Here is a 19,337-nt window from a genome sequence, read left to right on the forward strand (position 1 = left end):
ATCTTCCTCAGTGAAGACAGATCCAAAGTAACGGTTTAACTCGTCTGCCCTTTCTTTGTTCCCCATAATAAATTCTCCTGCTTCTGTCTTCAAGGGACCCACATTTGCCTTGACTATTTTTTTCCTCTTCACGTACCTAAAAAAACTTTTGCTATCCTCCTTTATATTATTGGCTAGTTTACCCTCGTACCTCATCTTTTCTCCCCGTATTGCCTTTTTAGTTAACTTTTGTTGCTCTTTAAAAGAGTCCCAATCCTCTGTCTTCCCACTCTTCTTTGCTATGTTATACTTCCTCTCCTTAATTTTTATGCTGTCCCTGACTTCCCTTGTCAGCCACAGGTGTCTCTTATTCCCCTTAGAGTCTTTCCACCTCTTTGGAATAAATTGATCCTGCAACCTCTGCATTATTCCCAGGAATACCTGCCATTGCTGTTCTACCGTCTTCCCTGCTAGGGCCTCCTTCCTATCTATTCCCTCCACAGATGCTGCCTAATTGACTCATTGAGTTATTCCAGCATGTGGTGTTTTATTTAACTTTACTTGTAAGCTCCTTTGACAAAAGCGCCACCTTCAGTCTAAAGCCAAGAAGGTAAAGGAGCTCCAAAGTTTCCAATTTAGGTAAAACACAAATATTAAAAACAAACTTGCATGTTCAAGGAAACAGTATTTTTTATATTACAATGCTATGAACATTTAATTTTTGTCTGCGGTGTCTCTTGTGACATGCAGAACCTGATACTCTGAAGTTGTTTGTCAATCCATCCAATGGTCTCTCAAACCAGAAAATGAAATGAGTGCCACAAAAGATCATAATTGCCAAGTATACAGTGCCCTCCATAATGTTTGGGACAAAGACTCATCATTTATTTATTTGCCTCTGTACTCCACAATTTGAGATTTGTAATAGAAAAAAATCACATGTGGTTAAAGTGCACATTGTTAGATTTTATTAAAGGGTATTTTTATACATTTTGGTTTCACCATTTAGAAATTACAGCTGTGTTTATCATATATCATATATATATCATATCATATATATACAGCCGGAAACAGGCCTTTTCGGCCCTCCAAGTCCGTGCCGCCCAGCGATCCCCGTACATTAACACTATCCTAGGGGCATTTTTTATTTATTTAATTTTTTACATTTTTACCCAGCCAATTAACCTACATACCTGTACGTCTTTGGAGTGTGGGAGGAAACCGAAGATCTCGGAGAAAACCCACGCAGGTCACGGGGAGAACGTACAAACTCCTTACAGTGCAGCACCCGTAGTCAGGATCGAACCTGAGTCTCCGGCGCTGCATTCGCTGTAAAGCAGCAACTCTACCGCTGCGCTACCGTGCCGCTACATAGTCCCTCCATTTCAGGGCACCATAATGTTTGGGACACATGGGTTCACAGGTTTTTGTAATTGGTCAGCTGTGTTTAATTGCCTGCTTAATGCAGGTATAAGAGACCTCTCAGCACTTAGTCTTTCCATCACCTTTGGAAACTTTTATTGCTGTTTATCAACAAGGACTAAAGTTGTGCCAATGAAAGTCAAAGAAGCCATTATGAGACTGAGAAACAAGAATAAAACTGTTAGAGACATCAACCAAACATTAGGCTTACCAAAATCAACTGTTTGGAACATCATTAAGAAGAAAGAGAGCACTGGTGAGCTTGCTAATCGCAAAGGGACTGGCAGGCCAAGGAAGTCTTCCACAGGTATCATCTGTATATTGCATTGGTGCATCCCTCAGTTCCTTCCATTACAATGTGTTTCAATTCCATTTCATCTAGGTAATAGTTTTGCACCCACAATATGAATGGCATCTGTTGTTTCACTACATGGCCAAATGATTTATAGAAGTTCTCTATAATAAAAGAAATCCACAAACACTTGTCCGACAGATCAGAAACACTCTTCAGGAGTCAGGTATGGATTTGTCAAATACCATTGTCCGCAGAAGACTTCATGAACAGAAATAAAGACGCTACACTGCAAGATGCAAACCACCAGTTAGACGCAAAAATAGGATGGCCAGGTTACAGTTTGCCAAAAAGTACTTAAAAGAGCAACCACAGTTCTGGAAAAACGTCTTGTGGACAGATGAGACGAAGATTAACTTAGATCAGAGTGATGGCGAGCAAAATATGGAGGAAAGAAGGAACTGCCCAAGATCCAAAGCATACCACCTCATCTGTGAAACACAGTGGTGGGGGTGTTATGGCCTGGGCATGTTTGGCTGCTGAAGGTACTGGCTCACTTATCTTCATTGATGATACAATTGCTGATGGTAGTAGCATAATGAATTCTGAAGTGTACAGACACATCCTATCTGCTCAAGTTCAAACAAATGCCCCAAAACTCATTGGCCGGCAGTTCATTCTACAGCAAGACAATGATCACAAACATACTGCTAAAGCAACAAAGGAGTTTTTCAAAGCTAAAAATGGTCAATTCTTGAGTGGCCAAGACAATCACCCGATCTGAACCCAATTGAGCATGCCTTTAATTGCTGACGAGAAAACTGATGGGGATTAGCCCCCAAAACATTGAATGGTGGTGCTGGCTCGAAGGGCCGAATGGCCTACTCCTTTATTGTCTATAAAACAAGCATAAGCTAAAGATGGCTGCAATACAGGCCTGGCAGAGCATCACCTGAGAAGACATCCAGCAACTGGTGATGCCATGAATCACAGACTTCAAGCAGTCAATGCATGCTAAGGATATGCAACACAATACTAAACATGACTACTTTCATTTACATGACATTGCTGTGTCCCAAACAGTATGGTGAAACCAAAATGTATGAAAATGGCCTTTATTAAAATCTGACAATGTACACGTTAACCACGTGATCTTTTCTATTACAAATCTCAAATTGTGGAGTACAGAGGCAAAAAAATAAATGATAGGTCTTTGTCCCAGACATTATGGAGGGCACTGTACATTATATTCAGTGGTTAGGTGTCTTTGACACTTAAGAGTCATTCACAATAATTAGCCTGTACAAGTCGACGGGAAGGGAGGGAATCAAAACCAGGGACCACTGGTGTGGAGTTAATGATGAAGAATCATCTGTATATTGCATTGGTGCATCCCTCAGTTCCTTCCATTACAATGTGTTTCAATTCCATTTCATCTAGGTAATGGTTTTGCACCCACAATATGAATGGCATCTGTTGTTTCACTACATGGCCAAATGATTTAACCGTTTTGTGGTGATTTTGCAGTTTAAGAATTTGGTGGTGCCTGTCACTCTCTCTAACCTGGAAAGAGCTGGAATCACAACAAAAAGCAAATGGAGGAATGTGAGCAAGCATTGGTAGCCATTCTTCAATTGATACATCAATAATCTGCAGCAGAATATCGAAACCTACAGTGCCTTTTACTATGTTCTTGCACACCATTCAATGTGGAAATCTTAGCCTTTCCCATGTGAATTAAAGGAAATTCCAAATTTCCCCACGTGCATGTATGTGTAAACTCAGAAATGCAAACATTGCTGAGAGCATTTCCTTTGGATATTCATTTACTGCACTCTAGTTCAATTCCTGATAGAGTCCCCAATGAGGGATTTCAAAGTTATGGCAATTTATCATCCTGCAATTCGCCATTTTTTCAATGGAGAGAAACAATTGCAAGGGAATTAGTCTTCACTATGTTCATTCAACATTTTTTCTATTTGTTTGAATTTCAATGTATTTAATAATAAGTTTGAACAATTTGGTTATGTTTGACTTCCAGCAACAATCGAAACAAAGTTTCTAGACAAGTGTTGGTATGCCTGGGGTAAAAGACACTGTCTTTAAATATTTTTATACAATTTGCTTACCTCAGGAGTCGTCTTCTTAAAAACATCTCTACCTTGTATAACATCATTCATCACACAATCTCTTAATATATTGTACTCTTCATCACTTAGCCGAATGGATTCAAGCAACGTGTTGCATATGTGGCATTCCCCACTGTAACAAAAAGTTTCAATTTCATTAGTTTTACTTAGGGAGAAGTGATTATAAAACCTTATTGGCAAAGTCCATCATTTACAATCATTACTCTAAACCTGTTGTTTTCACTCTATATTTTATGGGAGAATTCAGTTTTTTAATTATGCAAGATATTAATTGATACTACATAGATATTTGTAAGATATCATGCCACACCAGAACATTTGCTTAATTAATAACTGTTGGCAAAGACCGCCGAACAGAAAAAAATCCCACAAGACTATTTTATTGGTAATTTTCCATTGCATACACATTTTTAATAACCTTCAGAGATTGACCTAGAGATTAGACTACCCTTTCAACATGCACATTAATATTCTTGCATGAGCTGAAACATTTGAAGGAGGCAACAAAAAGGGATTAGAAATTTATGCCCTCTTATGTATGAACTGAAAAATGCACCCAGAACTCAGCTGATATTTTATTAGTTAACTTCTCAGTAGAATTTTTGCTACTGATAAAATTGCTCGTGTTTTTTGTTGTCAATTAATGTTGATAAATTAGCCAACTAGTAATATTATGCCCTATGAAAAATGCATTCACTGAAATAAAATTTTAAAGCCCCCCAAAAATGTTTTTAAGATGTTTCAATGATAGGCATATACATAGACTAAACATTTTATGTCCAGGGCTTATTTGATTTATGATTCCATAATCCTGATGTGCACTTGAAGCTGAATGTTTTACTGTAACAGCAGAAGGGGTATTGATGATGATGATAGAACCCCAAGAATAACTTAGTTGCATTTGTCATCTATTTAAGATCATTTTAATTTAATGAGATGTGTACAAGAATAACAAGCAAATGTTTGTGAATGAAAAAGATATGAAATAGAGACACTGCATCAGAATGCTTTATTCTATGCCAAAGATGTTAGATTTTGTTGGACTATTTTCTAAATATCCTGCAATAGGGAAATTTACTCATTTGTTGAGTCCATATTCATTCAGCATGTTGCAAAAACATCTATATACTAAAACTATAGGGGGAGGGGGAGGGAGAGGGAGGATAGGGTGCTGCACCAATGCAGGAGAGGTTTGGGCCCAACAGGTCCACTTGGTCTGGTATGAATATTAAAAGCTAGCTGGCATTGAGTATAGTCAACAAAGAGCTCAGCTCTACACAAAAGTGTGATTTTATTAAACAGACTTCAAAGTACAGTGTAGTTTAGTCAAAGCTCAACTTATATTCATTAATATCCCGTGCTTTAATTATCTTAACTAGCTTATACTTCTAAATATGTCATGAAAGCAGTATAATCAAGAAGCCAGCCAAATAAAGGCTCAAAACTACTTTACTACAGAATGTTGTATTCTAAATAATTTGGAAAATTAAGAAATATTGCCAAGATAAGAGATAAATTACCCAATTACCTTCCTTTTCCCCACCCTCTCCTTAAAGCAATAAATTCATATTGAACTGCACCTCTATGGGCAACAGTCACCCTTTGAAAAGTCACCCAACTGCTCAGTCCTCATACAAAAGCTGTTCAGGTATACCACAGTAAAGCTTATTCTTCTTTAATCTGTTATCTTCACAGTTACATTTTTCCCCAAAAAAATCGTAAATCAGCAGGCAAAAATAAGGTATTACTTTACTTTTTAATTTAATTTTAAGTCAATTTATTAAAATAAATAAATTCACAGCTTTAGAGATTGAACTAATTAAATAAAAATCATACATGCTAAGGAATTTAAATACTTTCTATCATAAAATTGTCATACCTGTGTTCAATAGTTGTTTTGTGTCCTTCCCATCCCTTACCTGGAAGGCTGAAATTAAAATATTGTAATAAATAAAATAATAATAATAAATTAAAACAAACTTTAAAACGTTTGTTAATAGAAGAATAATAATTCCAAAGTTACTTCTTCACAACATTTTACTTTACCCTCAAATTCCAGTGACTTGTACAGGCTGCATTAAGATGGCAACTAACAGTGTAGATAGCCAGAAGATACACGAGCTGTGTTATTTTGGCCCATCAAATGAAGACCATGCAAAGATTTTAATTATGGCAAGAAATTTTGTGATGATCACTATGAATGCATAAACAAATATCCATAAATTTTAAGCATGGTCAACTTCCAATTTCAACATCTTTGCAAACACGTGACATCAATTATTAAGTGAATTTATACCTCTCCACGTCTGTTGAACGGATGCACAGTAAAGTTTTATCAACATTGTTTTGAAGCTGTTATACAAAAGATTAGTGTAAATGAAGCAATTAACTTAGAAAGTTATGCGACAACTCCTCTTCGTTTTATATATTTACCAGAAAATGTGCTACATACCTGCATAACTCAAGCAACTGGTCCAATTAATAAAAGAAAAATCAACAGATGGCTTCATTACAAGAGTAATAACAAAGCTTAAATATTATTATGTGAAATGCATGTTTACAGCAAATTAAAACTCACGCAAATAACATGAAATGTTGCTAATTCATCTTAGAACGCAACCATAAAATAGTAAATATTGCATAATGGATCAATTATTTTTTTGTGCAGTAATCAAGGGCTTGCTAAATCAAAACAACATCGACAAGGGAGTTATCACCTGACCCACAACACAACACATTAATATGAATATTTGGATTTACCATTAAATCCTAACCAAGATGTCCAAAAGAACAACATAAGTAATTATTTTTACCTCTCAAACCAGAACTGGATACTGTGCAATAAACTTTCCCCAGGATATATTTGATTGTCTCTCAGGTATGAAAGGATATTCATCATCATATTTTCATACTGCTTATCACACAATAATTTACCACAATCGAAAAATGCTTGCAATGTTTCTTCATTTGGTTGTAGATTTCTGCTTTCCATCTCGTTAAGCAATCTCCAAGCAATTTCTACTTCTTTGTGCTTAAGTGCGGAAATAATAACATCACCATAATTTCTGGGTGATGGGTTCATCATCTTTTTAATTGAATCCAAAAATATCAAGGCCTCCTTCCAACGATCTGTCTTGCTAAAACCACTAATGAAGAGGCTGTTAGCTCCGATATCCATCGTTTTAAATTTTGTTTTCATAATGGCATACACATCAAGCACCTCGTTTAGATGATGCCCTTGGACACACAGTGCTAAATACTTCAAAAGGAGTTCATATCCAACAGTACCAGTTTCCATTGTCACAAAAACTAAAAGTGATTTAGCCACGTCAATATCAGCATAATTAGACAGCAGTTTTTCCATCATGCTTACTTCAAAACGAGTTTTGTTGTGTGCATCAGCTTTCAGTTTCTTCCATTCATCAATACTCAAAGGGTTTATTGGAATTTGCGTTCTTGCAATGTTTACTACCTTTGGAATATCGATCAGTTTATTACCAAGTTTGCTTTTTGCCAATTCGGCTCTTTTTCTTGCAGCCCCTGCAGTAAATAAAGCAAAAGTGCCAGTTGCACCCCTGCGAGTCACTCTTTCTTGCCGAGTACTCGGCGAATCCCTCTTTTTGTCACCGTTGTGTCTGGACGCACCTAGCATTAAAAACCTCCACGAAGTGCAGGACCACAGAGCAAGGGAGCATGGTAAAAGCTTCGATGCATCCTGGGCTTTGACCACAGGAGTGAACGCACGTTTTAAATGGAGAACAGTCATCAGGCGCCGGGGCAACATATCTGAAGGGTCTCGACCCGAAACGTCACCTATTCCTTTTCTCCAGAGATGCTGCCTGACCCGCTGAGTTACTCCAGCTTTTTGTTTCCACCTTCGGTTTAAACCAGCATCTGCAGTTCCTTCCTACATATATCCCCTTAAAACCCAAAATGTCACAAAAAAGATCGGCCCCAAACAATGCGTTTCGCGGGTGAAAGGGTGCAATTGGGCAATATCTGAGTGAAAACAAAGTGCTTGAGGAACTTGGGCAGCACAGCACGATGCTAGGCGAAAGCAGTTGTGGGCGATGGGCGCGGGCGCCGACACCGACACCGATACCGACGGCCAACCGTCACCTCCAACCGCCACCACGTGCGTCGCGACGACAACAATCCCGCCGGCAGCGCATTGGTCGGTCGGGGGGGACCTTGGGGTCAGAGGTGAGCGCGAATAAACGCTCGGCCAATGAGGTGACAGACGACCGTTCCGCGGCCACGGCATGGAGGCGGCTGCGGACTGGAGGCAGATGCTGAAGAGTCGCCTCGTCGTCGGGGTTTCTCAGAAACGTAAGTATCCATACCGAGTGAGCATAAAGATCATTCACCCTCTCCTCACTCCGATCACTGGTCCCCACCGGCGGTCACCAGAGCTAGGGAAATGTACCCATTCTACTGTGTAAATTACCAAGGTGAATTCCACCCAGGAATATTGTGCAACTGATAACATTGTCTCTTCAGAGTGTTTAATTGTCGTATGTAGCATTGTCATGTATTAAAACGCAATGCAACAAAGAAATTCTTACTTCTGTTGTCATATTACATAGGACAGTGTTACAATGAAATTCTTACTTGCAGCAACATAACAAGGCCCGTAAACATAGTACGCACAGATAATACATAATTTAAAAAAAACAATAATGTGAGAAAATGTAGAATGTAAGATAATGTAAAATGCAGAATATACATCATTGTACAATGCACAATGTAAGAAAAAAAGACGGTCCATAATATAACCAAAGACAGTCAACAGAAGTTCATAGTGTGTAGTATTCAACAGCCTGATGGTTGTTGGGAAGAAACTGTTCTTGAAACTGATAGTCACAGTTTTCTGCTCCTGCACCTTCTTCCCAATGGTAGGAATAAGATGAAAGTGTGGCCAGGGATGTCAAGAGTGTTTTATTGTCATATGTCCCAGATAGAACAATTAAATTTGTTACTTGCTGCAGCACAACAGAATATGTAAACATAGTACACTGTAAACAATATAGACGAGAGGGAAAAAAATGTTCAGTGTGTATATATACACGTACTCACAAGTACACACACACACAAGATATATATATATATATATATATACACATACATACATATACATACACATATACTCAAAAAAACAAATGATTGTAGTGCAATAATAATAATAAGAAGAGCTTATTTGAGGTTGTGGTGTTTCATAGCCTGATGATGGCTGTCGGGAAGAAGCTGTTCCTGAACCTGGACGTTACAGTTTTCAGGAACCTGTACCTTCCCGATGGCAGGGGTGAAATGATTGTCCATCATTGTTCCGGTGCCAAAGAATGCCTCTCCAGCATGTTTAAATGACTACCGACCGGTGGCCCTCACCACGGTTGTCATGAAATGCTTCGAGAGGCTAATCAAGAAGCACATCTGTGCCCTCCTTCCTCGCAACATGGACCCACTGCAGTTCGCATACCGTCCGAGCAGGTCCACGGATGATGCGGTCTCCCAGGTTCTGCACACCGCTCTCTCTCATCTGGACAGCCAGGGGGGCTATGTGAGGATGCTGTTCATTGACTTTAGTTCAGCATTCAACACAATAGTCCCCAGCAGACTGGTTGAGAAGCTGCTGGAACTGGGGCTTAGCACCCCTCTGTGTGCCTGGGTCCTGGACTTTCTCACCGCCAGGCCCCAAGTGGTCAGGATGGGGGAACACACATCTAGCTCCCTCACCCTGAACATAGGATCCCCCCAGGGTTGCGTCCTTAGCCCCCTACTGTACTCCCTGTACACACATGACTATGGGGCCAGGTTTAGCTCAAACTCCATCATCAAGTTTGCTGATGACACTGTGGTGGTGGGCCGGATCTCCGACAACGATGAGAAGGCCTACCGGGAGGAGGTGGCTGATTTGGCGTCAGGACAATAGCCTCCTCTTGAATGTCACTAAAACTAAGGAGCTGATTGTGGACTTTAGAAGGGCTAAACATCCAAGGACGTACACGCCACTGGAGATAAATGGGTCTACTGTGGATAGGGTGAGCAGTTTTAAATACTTGGGAGTCCGCATCACAGAGGATCTGACATGGGCAACGCACATTGAGGAAATTCAGAGTGTCTCTGAGGATCCTTCATTTCTTCTACTCTGGGGCTGTAGAGAGCATCCTGTCCGGCAACATTACAGTCTGGTTTGGGAACAGCTCTGCCCAGGACAGGATGGCCCAGCAGAGAGTAGTGCGTTCGGCAGAACGCACCATGGGAACTACACTCGTTCCCCCGTAGGACCTATACATCAGGAGGTGCAGATCCAGAGCAAGTAAGATTATGAGGGACCCCTGCCACCCCAGCAATGGACTGCTCCAGATGCTACGGTCAGGCAAACGCCTCCGCTGTCACGCTGTGAAAACGGAGAGGATGAGACGGAGTTTCTTCCCACAGGCCATCAGGACTGTCAAATTTTATAACTCCATAGACTAAATTTTGTCTACACTATAGTAACTTTATTAACTTTATTAACATGTAACTGTAATTCTTTTTTGTGCACAATCCGCAGGCATTGCCACTTTCATTTCACTGTACATCGTGTATGTGTCTGACAAATAAACTTTTTTAAAAAAAATTTATATTTTTATTTTTGAAAAGCATATGTACAGATATAAAAGACAAATTTGTTACAAAGTTCTTACATAGCTTCAATTTTTAAATTTTTAAAGAGAGAAAATAAAAAATAAAGAAGAAAAAAAAAAACTATAAACTATTGGGAAGAGAGAATAATTTTTTTTAAAAAAAGGTATAACTAAAAATTAAAGGGGGTAGATCCGGGAGACAATAACCACAGTTGTACATCCAACCCTAAACTCAAGTTTCAACTTTTAATTTTAAATTTTTATTTTAGTCCTGTGTCAAACCCATTTACTTTTCTAAAAATTCAATAAATGGAGACCATATTTTTAAAAATAAATCAGGTTTGTCAATTAAGGCAAATCTTATTTTTTCCAAATGCAGGGTCTCTGTCATTTCCGTAGTCCACATTTTCATTGTGGGGGTTATTGGTTTTTTCCAAAATTTAAGTATTAATTTTTTCGCAGTTATTAAACTGTAATCAAGAAAATGTACCTGACTTGTTGTAAAGTTTATAGTATGTTCTGATAATCCTAATATAATTAATTTTGGATCCATATCCAATTGCTTGTTGATAACTTTAGAAACTATTTAAAAAATATCCAACCAGAAATTTTGCATTTTTATGCAAGTTACGAAAATATGAGTTAAATTAGCTTCTTGAAATTGACATTTATCACAAATAGGAGAGATACTAGGAAAAATCCTATTTAATTTCGCCTTCGAATAATGTAATCTATGTATTATTTTAAATTGTATTAAGGAATGTCTAGTATTTAATGAACATTTGTGTATATGTTGTAAACTTTCATCCCATATATCTCGCATTATGAGTTGGTTCAATTCGTCCTCCCATGCTCGTCTATATGATTCTGATAACGGAATGTCAGTATCTAGGAGAGTATTATAAATAAAGGATATTAATTTATTTGAATTATAATGTCGATTCAGGCATACATCAAGAGTTTCTGGACCTCTAAATTTATATTCTTGCATGTGTAATTTTACATAATCTCTAAGTTGTAAATATCTAAAATAATTATTAACATGTAAACCGTACTTCTGCTGTAAATCCTGAAAAGAAAGAAAAGTTCCCTTATGATAAAGATCTCCCACCCATAAGCGGAAGTGGCGGCGCCTAACGGCTGCGGCTCGCTAGCAGTCTGTTCGTCTTTTTTCCTTTTTTTGTTGTTGAGTGTCGGTGTTGGGATGGTTTTTGTATTTTTTTGGTTGTGTATGTGGGGGGGGGGGTGGTGGTGTGGGGGTGGGGGAAACTTTTTTCTTCCTCACGGCGCGGGGTGCGGCTCGGCCGCGGGGCCTAACATAGCCCGGTGCGGCTCGGCCGCGGGACTTTACATCGCCCGGTGCAGCTCGGCCGTGGGACTTTTCATCGCTGGTGCGGCTCGGCCGCGGGACTTTTCATCGCTGGTGCGGCTCGGCCGCAGGACTTAACATCGCCCGGTGCGGCTCGGCCGCGGGGCTTTACATCGCTGGTGTGGCTCGGCCGTGGGACTTTTCATCGCTGGTGCGGCTTGGCCGCGGGACTTAACATCGTGCGGCTCGGCCACGGGACTTAGCTGCGCAAGGCTCGGTCGCGGGGCCTTCCATCGTCCGGCTCGGCCGCGAGACGTTTCAGCGCCCGGTGCGACTCGGCCGCAGGGACTTCCATCCCCTTGCGGGGACTGTGCGGGTCGGTCGGGGACGAGCTGTCTGTCCGTGGGCGTGGGGAAGAGAGTGGAAGTTTTGTTGCCTCCATCACAGTGGTGTTTGGAGTCACTGTGATGGACGTTTGTGTTGGGGTTATGTGTCTTGTGTTCTTTTTTGTATGACTGCTATGTAGTTTCGTTCGGTACCTTGGTACCGAATGACAAATAAAGCTCTGTTATACTTTTAATTCCATAACTTTTCCATTGAGCAAATCCTCTATCTAAGACAGACGGTTTAAAAGAAGGGTTATTCGCAATAGGGAGGAATGCAGATAATTTACTCAGTTTTAAAGTAAGATTTAATTGTTTCCAGGTACGGATAACACTGTGTATAATGGGATTACCTCCATATGTTTTTTTATTTAAATTTATTGGAGCTAAGAGGATCGCACCAATATCAAATGGTAAACAATCCTCTTTCTCCATCTTTAACCAATCCGGTTGTTGATCAGTGTCATCCAACCAGCAGTTGACAAATAAACTTGACTTGAGTGTGTGGCCAGGATGGAATGGGTCTCTGATGATGCTGGCTGCCTTTTTGAGGCAGCGACTCTGATAAATCCTTTCGATGGTGGATAGGTCAGAGCCGGTGATGGACTGGGCAGTGTTCACAACATTTTGCAGTCGTTCCGCTCCTGGGCGTTCAAGTTGCCAAACCAGGCCATGATGCAACCAGTCAATATGATCTCTACTGTACACCTGTAGAAGTTCAAGAGAATCCTCTCTGACATACCGAATCTCCGGAATCGTCTCAGGAAGTAGAGGCGTTTCATGTGCTTTATTTATAATTGCATCAGTGTGCCGGGTCCAGGAAAGATCTTGGGAAATATGCACACCCAGGAATTTGAAGTTTTTGACTCTCTCCACCATCGTCCCGTTCATATAAACAGGATTGTGGGTCCTCATTCTTTCTCTTCCAAAGTCCACAATCAGTTCATTGGTTTTACTGATTTTGCTCAAGATTCCATCATCTGCAATTTCTTGTGTCTCCATAAAATTGCATGTATTGTTTGATTTGTTAATCACATTTTAATACTTGCATCATGGTTATTTGGCAAAACAAGTAATCTATCTTCATTCCTCGAGGCACACATTAGGTAATAAGACTAGAATTTTGAAAAACGTTTGTATGTTGAAGAGATAATTAATGTTTCTTTCCCGATATTCTATGTCTAACTGTTGGATGCTTCTTGTGCATTATTAATAAATTAAAAGCAAAATCTGTTGCTAATGATCACAACATCCGTGCTAAAGAAGTTTTAATGGTTTTATTTGTTTCAATAAAATAGCTAAAAAGACAGACCAAGAACTAAAGGATAATGAGATGGATCTATTTACTAAATTTTATGTTGAATGGAGAGGGGACAAGAAAAACACCAATTTATCTTACAGAAGCATCCCAAGATTTTATTATAGGGTATGTACTTTCTGTTTGCAATTTGGAAATAATCACACTGTTTTCATTTTGTAAAAGTTGTAGAATTTCAATAAATATTTTAAGTATCTGATCTGTCTTGAAGAAAAGTAACATTTATTTTCTTTCACTTAAATTTAAGTTTGAATTTTTTACTGTTTTTAGAATAACTTCTATTTTATATGCTTTGAATACTTCCTTTTGCTTCAAAACTTAGTTTATTTTCTTCATTTCCTAATGGTGACTTTTTTGCTGAGGGCAAACTAACATTTCCAAACTTTCTTCCAATGCCACATAAGCTTCCAGCTGAAGATGAAGTCTTGTTGCAGAAATTAAGAGAAGAATCTAGAGCAGTATTTCTTCAAAGAAAAAGCAGAGAACTGTTAGATAATGAAGAGCTGCAGGTATGAAAACCTTTTATTTTTAAAATGATTAAAATACGATTGTATTTTAGAGTTGCATTATAATATTATTGGAGAAAGAACAATAATACATGATTAATATTTGACATTTGCTTCATTGGCATATGTAGTTATTAAATATTTCAGAAACAGGGAAGGAAGAACCTTTGAGAGTATAGTAGCTTTGTTATAAATTGGTCAAATAATGTTAACTGATAGTGTACCTTCCCAGCAAAACAAGAATGGCTAATGAATCTTAACTAACTGCATTTTAATGTTATGACAGTTGCCATAACCAGATTCAACTTGTCTTCAGTATGGGTTTATTTTTATTATTAACTAGACCAACTCCAAACCTCCCCTGCATTGATGCAGCATCCCCTTCACCCCTCCCCCTCACCCCTCCCCTTCACCCCTCCCCTTCACCCCTCCCCATCCCTTTCACCCCTCCCCCTCCCTACCCCTCACCCCCATTCCCTTCACCCCTTCCCTCCCTCCCCCCCCTCCCTCAGCCCCCTCCTCCCGCTCCGCCCCCCTTGGCCCAACCGTGGAGCCGTTGCTAGGCGGGGAGTGCCCCCATGGCCGTGTGCCAGCTTAGGTCAAGGGGGGAGAGGGGAAAAGCAGTGACGTCGGCCCCGTTTCTCCTGCGGAGCCAAAGTGTCTCCTACAGCTCGGCTGCAATCTGGCGGGGAATGGGGGGGCGGCATGGATCCGTTGCCAAGCGGGGAATGTCTCCCGCGGCCGTGGGTGGGCGTGAGTGGACAGGGAAAAGGCACTAACGGCGGCATTTCCCCTGCTGCGAGCGGCGGGCGACAGCCATCTTGTTGGACCCTCTGCCAGAGCCTCTGCGGCGCGCTGCAGTATGGGAGGAAGGTCAGGCGCAAGGGGCAGACCGGGTCGGGCGCCGGTCCTCCCGCTGGTCCTCCAGGGGGTGGGGGGGCGGATTTATTAAAGTTTATAAGGTAAATTGTTTTTAAAAAGTAACAATAGTAGATTTATTCACAGCATAGGGGAATGGTGAGTAGGGTGGGCCAAAAATGGTGGCGCTATTGTGTACCATTTTGGCTATGTAGAGGGCAAGGGCATGGTACACACATACACATAAACAAACCGAGAGTTTTAATAGATTAATGTTGTTAAACATGGGCGTCAACTGCAAGACCTATATTTATTGCCCAACTGTAAACCCCCTGAGAAGATTTTGTGGGGTGCTGTCTTGAGCTCGAGCTGCCCTTCTGGTGAACAGCAATGTTGATGGGGACAGTATTCCTGGATTTATCTCATGCCATTAAAAGGATAGCAGTGTATTTGCAACTCGGGACGGTATGTGAATTGGTCATGGTCACGCAGGTAGTGTGTTTGCTTGCATTTGCTGCCCTTGTCCTTGATTAGTGGTTTAGGTCATGGGTTTGTATGACTCTATCATAGACTAGGCATATGACTAAGATGCATTTTGTCGATGCCAAAGAAAAATTAAATTTAACGTGGTGATTTGGGGTATCAATCAAATGGGCTGCTTTGTCTTGTACAATCTAATGGTGTGAACATAGAATTCTCCAATTCGTTTAGTTTAGAGATACAGTGTGGAAACAGGCCCTTGCGGCCCACTGGGTCCGCGCCTACCAGCGATCCCCACACATTAACACTATCCAATACCGTCTAGGGACATTTTTTACATTTGCCAAGCCAATTAACCTACATATCTGGTCTTTGGAGTGTGGGAGGAAACCGAAGATCTCGGAGAAAACCCACGCAGGTCACGGGGAGAACGTACAAACTCCGTACAGACGGCACCTGTAGTCGGGATCAAACCCAGGTCTCCAGCGCTGCATTCGCTGTATCTCTGCACTGCTGCACCACCGTGTTGCTCTATCCTCGATTAGTGGTTATTAATAACCAATTCTAGGTAACTAGCCTACAAACAAACCCTCCCCCACTCTCATCTTTGTGGCCCCCCTAAATTTGCCATCCATTTTTCCTCTTCCACCTACATTTCTTTCACAATTCACACCTCTTCTTGCACCTCTATCTCGTATCTTTTGTCTTTTCATCTCAGGCTTTTGTCCAACAATCTGCCCATCAACTCTCCCTGTCATCTTTATCCACCCACCACTCGCCAGGTTTTGACCTGCCCTTTCTTTCTTCCAGTTTTCTCCCTCCCTACTATAATCAGTCTGAAAAAGGATCCTAATCTAAAACATCACCTACCCATGTCATCCAGTGATGAACCAACTGATTTACTCCTGAACTTTGTGTCTATTTTTGTCTTGGATAATGTTGAGTTGCTTGATTGTTGGAGTTGCACACATCCAGGCAAATCATATTCCTGATTTGTGTTGTGTGGGTGATGGAAAGGCTGTGGAGCAGCAGGAAGTGACCAGCTGTCCACTGGATACTCAGTCCGTAACCTTTTTAAACATGAAATTTAGTGGCTGGTTCTGGTCAAAAATATTTAATTGGCATTACCATTGCCAAGTCCCAATGACACACAATGTGGATGCATTACACCCTTTCTTGACAGACGTCTGCTAGGTTGTGATGCAAACATTGCTACTTATTATCCCGTGCCTAAATGTTGTCTGAGCCTTGTGTACAGGTATGGACTACTTCATTTTCTCAAGTGTCAATGAATGGAATTGAATATAATTAATGCTCAGCAAAAATCCCCTGGCTTTTTGATTGAGCATCTAAAAATGATTGGACCTAGGATATTGCTCTGAGGAACTCCTTTTTTTGACACCAGATAAAATACAACTTAGATATTGCAAAGATCTATGTAAAATAACATTTTGTTTACACATTGCTTACAGGAGAATGTAGAATTGCAGACTGATATGTTCAAAATGAAAATGAAGTTAATCTAATTGCAGCAGGCCAGATTACAAGTTTTGGAATAGTCATGGATGTCATCACGAGTACAGTGGTACTGGACTCAAACTTGACTCACAGTCATACTAGACTCATAGACACTAAATAGTATATGCATTTTATGTCTGTATGTCTGAGATAATTGTAGCAGCCTATCATATGGGACCTTGTCAAAAGATTTTCTAAAGTCCATGAAGTCCATGTTGACAAAGTCTACTATCCTGCCTTCGTCAATCCGCTTAGTCATCTCTTCAAAAAATTCAGTCAAATTTGTGAGACATGATTTCTGATGTACAAAGCCATGCACTGTTTCTAATCAGGCCTTATCCAAATGCAGATAGATCCTGTTTCTCAGAATCCCCTTTCCTATCACTGATGTTAGACTCACCGCTCTATAGTTCCTTGGTTTCTCCTTGCATCTCTTCTTAAATGAGGACACAACTTGCCATCCCTCAGTCTTCCAGTACCCGGCCCGTGGCTAACGATGTTGCATCTATATGTCTGCTAGGGACCCAGCACGTTTGTCCTAGGTTTCCCACAATGCCCAAGGATACACTTGTTCAGGCCCTTGGAATTTATCCACCTTTATGTGCTTTAAAACCACCAGCATCTCCTCTTTGACAACATGATCTCAACTCGCCAATACCAAACCTGTATTCCAGGTTCCTTACTTTGGGTCTCAAATAATCAAGTATAATTTTGTTTAATTTAATTTTGTTTTGTAGAATTTATGGTTCCTCCTAGACAAACATCAAACCCCTCCTTTGATAGGAGAGGAAGCAATGATTAATTATGAAAATTTTCTGGAAGTCAAAGAAAAAGCAGGGCAGAAATGCAAGTAAGTGCTTCTTGTACATATCCTTAGAGATAAAACAAACAAGAAGCCCCAGCTATTTTAATAGTACCATTTTCCTACATGCAGACTGTCCAGTGTTAGTGATAAATTGTTACGATTAAAATGACTTTTTTAGCAATATATAACTGTTTCAGTCTTGACATGGATTAAATTAAGATAATTTGCTAAATCCACACAACAGAACACCCCCCCAAAACTTGAATATAGCAAGACCATTTACCATAGTAACATGCACATGCTGAATGCAATTCCTCATGTATATCTCAAATATAGTATAAAATAAAATTAACAATCTGCAGTACATATTAGGAACAGAAGTCACACATTTCTGTAATGTGTACTTCATCAAAGCAGTTACTTCAAATGTTGATCCAATGGCACGTTTTAATTTATTAGTGTTTATAATTATCATTTTCATATTGCATTTTAATGATGTTCCACAGACAGTTCTTTGCAGCTAAGATATTTGCAAAACTCCTGCACAATGACCCATATGGAAGGATTTCCATAATGCAGTTCTTCAACTATGTCATGCGAAAAGGTAGTGGTATTGTTTTGCTAACTGTTAGATTACAATCATAATTTTTTAACTGAATATTCATTTATTTATAACATACTAAATCTTTGCATTTTAGTTTGGCTACATCAGACAAGAATAGGTCTCAGTTTGTATGATGTGGCAGGTCAAGGATATCTCCGTGAATCTGTAAGTATCCTACCCTGTGTCCAGATTTGGCCGTTAATTTAACATGATTCTCAAATAATATGATGTTTTGGATTCTATGAAATATTGACACCATTCTACACTATGCCAACAGGATCTGGAGAATTATATTTTGGAGCTGATTCCCACTTTACCGCAGCTTGATGGTTTAGAGAAGTCCTTCTATTCGTTTTATGTCTGCACGGCTGTCAGAAAATTTTTCTTCTTCCTTGACCCGCTCAGAACAGGCAAGTTAATATTTACACCACCATTGCATTGAAATATTCTGTGACTTTAAAGTATCCATTATAGATTACGCCAGCAGACACACCCATTCACAGTTGTTAGCACGTTTGCTCATTGTGGAGATGCGTGTTAAACCAGTAGACAAGCTAGTGAAACGAAAAGCCGACTTAAGAGCAAATGGATTCACAACATTCTCAGACAGGGATTCATGTATATAAGCTATAACATAAAAACTAGGAGCAGAGGTAGGCTATCTGACCCTTCAAGTCTGCTTCACCATTTATCAAGATCGAGCCTGATCTTCAACCCTGGCTCCATTTAACTGCATTGTTGAAAGATCCTTTGAGACCCTTTAATATCCAGAAATCTGTACATCTATTTTGAAAACAAAACATGATTTTTTTTTGTATTGTACAAATACAGGAAAAATATTACAAAAGCCTGTCTGCAGCCAATTAATTCACTTCAAATCCCATCAATAAATCACTGACTGCACTCGATACCGGCTCGATACTCTCCTGCTAACCCACTCGCTGTTATATTGTTAGAAAATGTGTCTACAATACAATATGTTCATTTACCCAAGTTCTTCACATAGATTATAAATAGTTGAACCTCCCTGATCCTGTGACACTCCACTGGTTACTGATTTCACAGTCAAGCCAATCAGTTAATTGGT

At 39.9% G+C, this 19,337-nt stretch overlaps 2 protein-coding genes across 5 annotated transcripts in view; one reads left to right on the top strand and one right to left on the bottom strand.

The window, feature by feature from the left end:
* prorp (protein only RNase P catalytic subunit) overlaps positions 1-7,995 on the bottom strand; it is a 40,951-nt gene extending 32,956 nt beyond the window's left edge. Inside the window, exons 1-3 of the mRNA XM_078406574.1 lie at positions 6,657-7,995; positions 5,723-5,770; positions 3,823-3,955 (exon numbers count right to left, since the gene is read on the bottom strand). Of these exons, the coding sequence (XP_078262700.1) occupies positions 3,823-3,955; positions 5,723-5,770; positions 6,657-7,627 (1,152 nt within the window). The 5' untranslated portion in view covers positions 7,628-7,995. The remainder of the gene's footprint in view (positions 1-3,822; positions 3,956-5,722; positions 5,771-6,656) is intronic.
* A 38-nt stretch (positions 7,996-8,033) lies between these two features.
* Positions 8,034-19,337, top strand: part of ppp2r3c (protein phosphatase 2, regulatory subunit B'', gamma) — a 32,748-nt gene continuing 21,444 nt past the window's right edge. For all 4 annotated transcript variants that reach the window (XM_078406577.1, XM_078406578.1, XM_078406575.1 and 1 more), the window contains exons 1-7: positions 8,034-8,172; positions 13,460-13,587; positions 13,884-13,988; positions 17,579-17,691; positions 18,153-18,250; positions 18,345-18,415; positions 18,528-18,660. In XM_078406577.1, the coding sequence (XP_078262703.1) occupies positions 8,106-8,172; positions 13,460-13,587; positions 13,884-13,988; positions 17,579-17,691; positions 18,153-18,250; positions 18,345-18,415; positions 18,528-18,660 (715 nt within the window). In that variant the 5' untranslated portion in view covers positions 8,034-8,105. The remainder of the gene's footprint in view (positions 8,173-13,459; positions 13,588-13,883; positions 13,989-17,578; positions 17,692-18,152; positions 18,251-18,344; positions 18,416-18,527; positions 18,661-19,337) is intronic.

Source organism: Rhinoraja longicauda, chromosome 10, assembly GCF_053455715.1.
Source record: "Rhinoraja longicauda isolate Sanriku21f chromosome 10, sRhiLon1.1, whole genome shotgun sequence".
In the NCBI taxonomy this organism is placed as follows: Eukaryota; Metazoa; Chordata; class Chondrichthyes; order Rajiformes; family Arhynchobatidae; genus Rhinoraja; species Rhinoraja longicauda.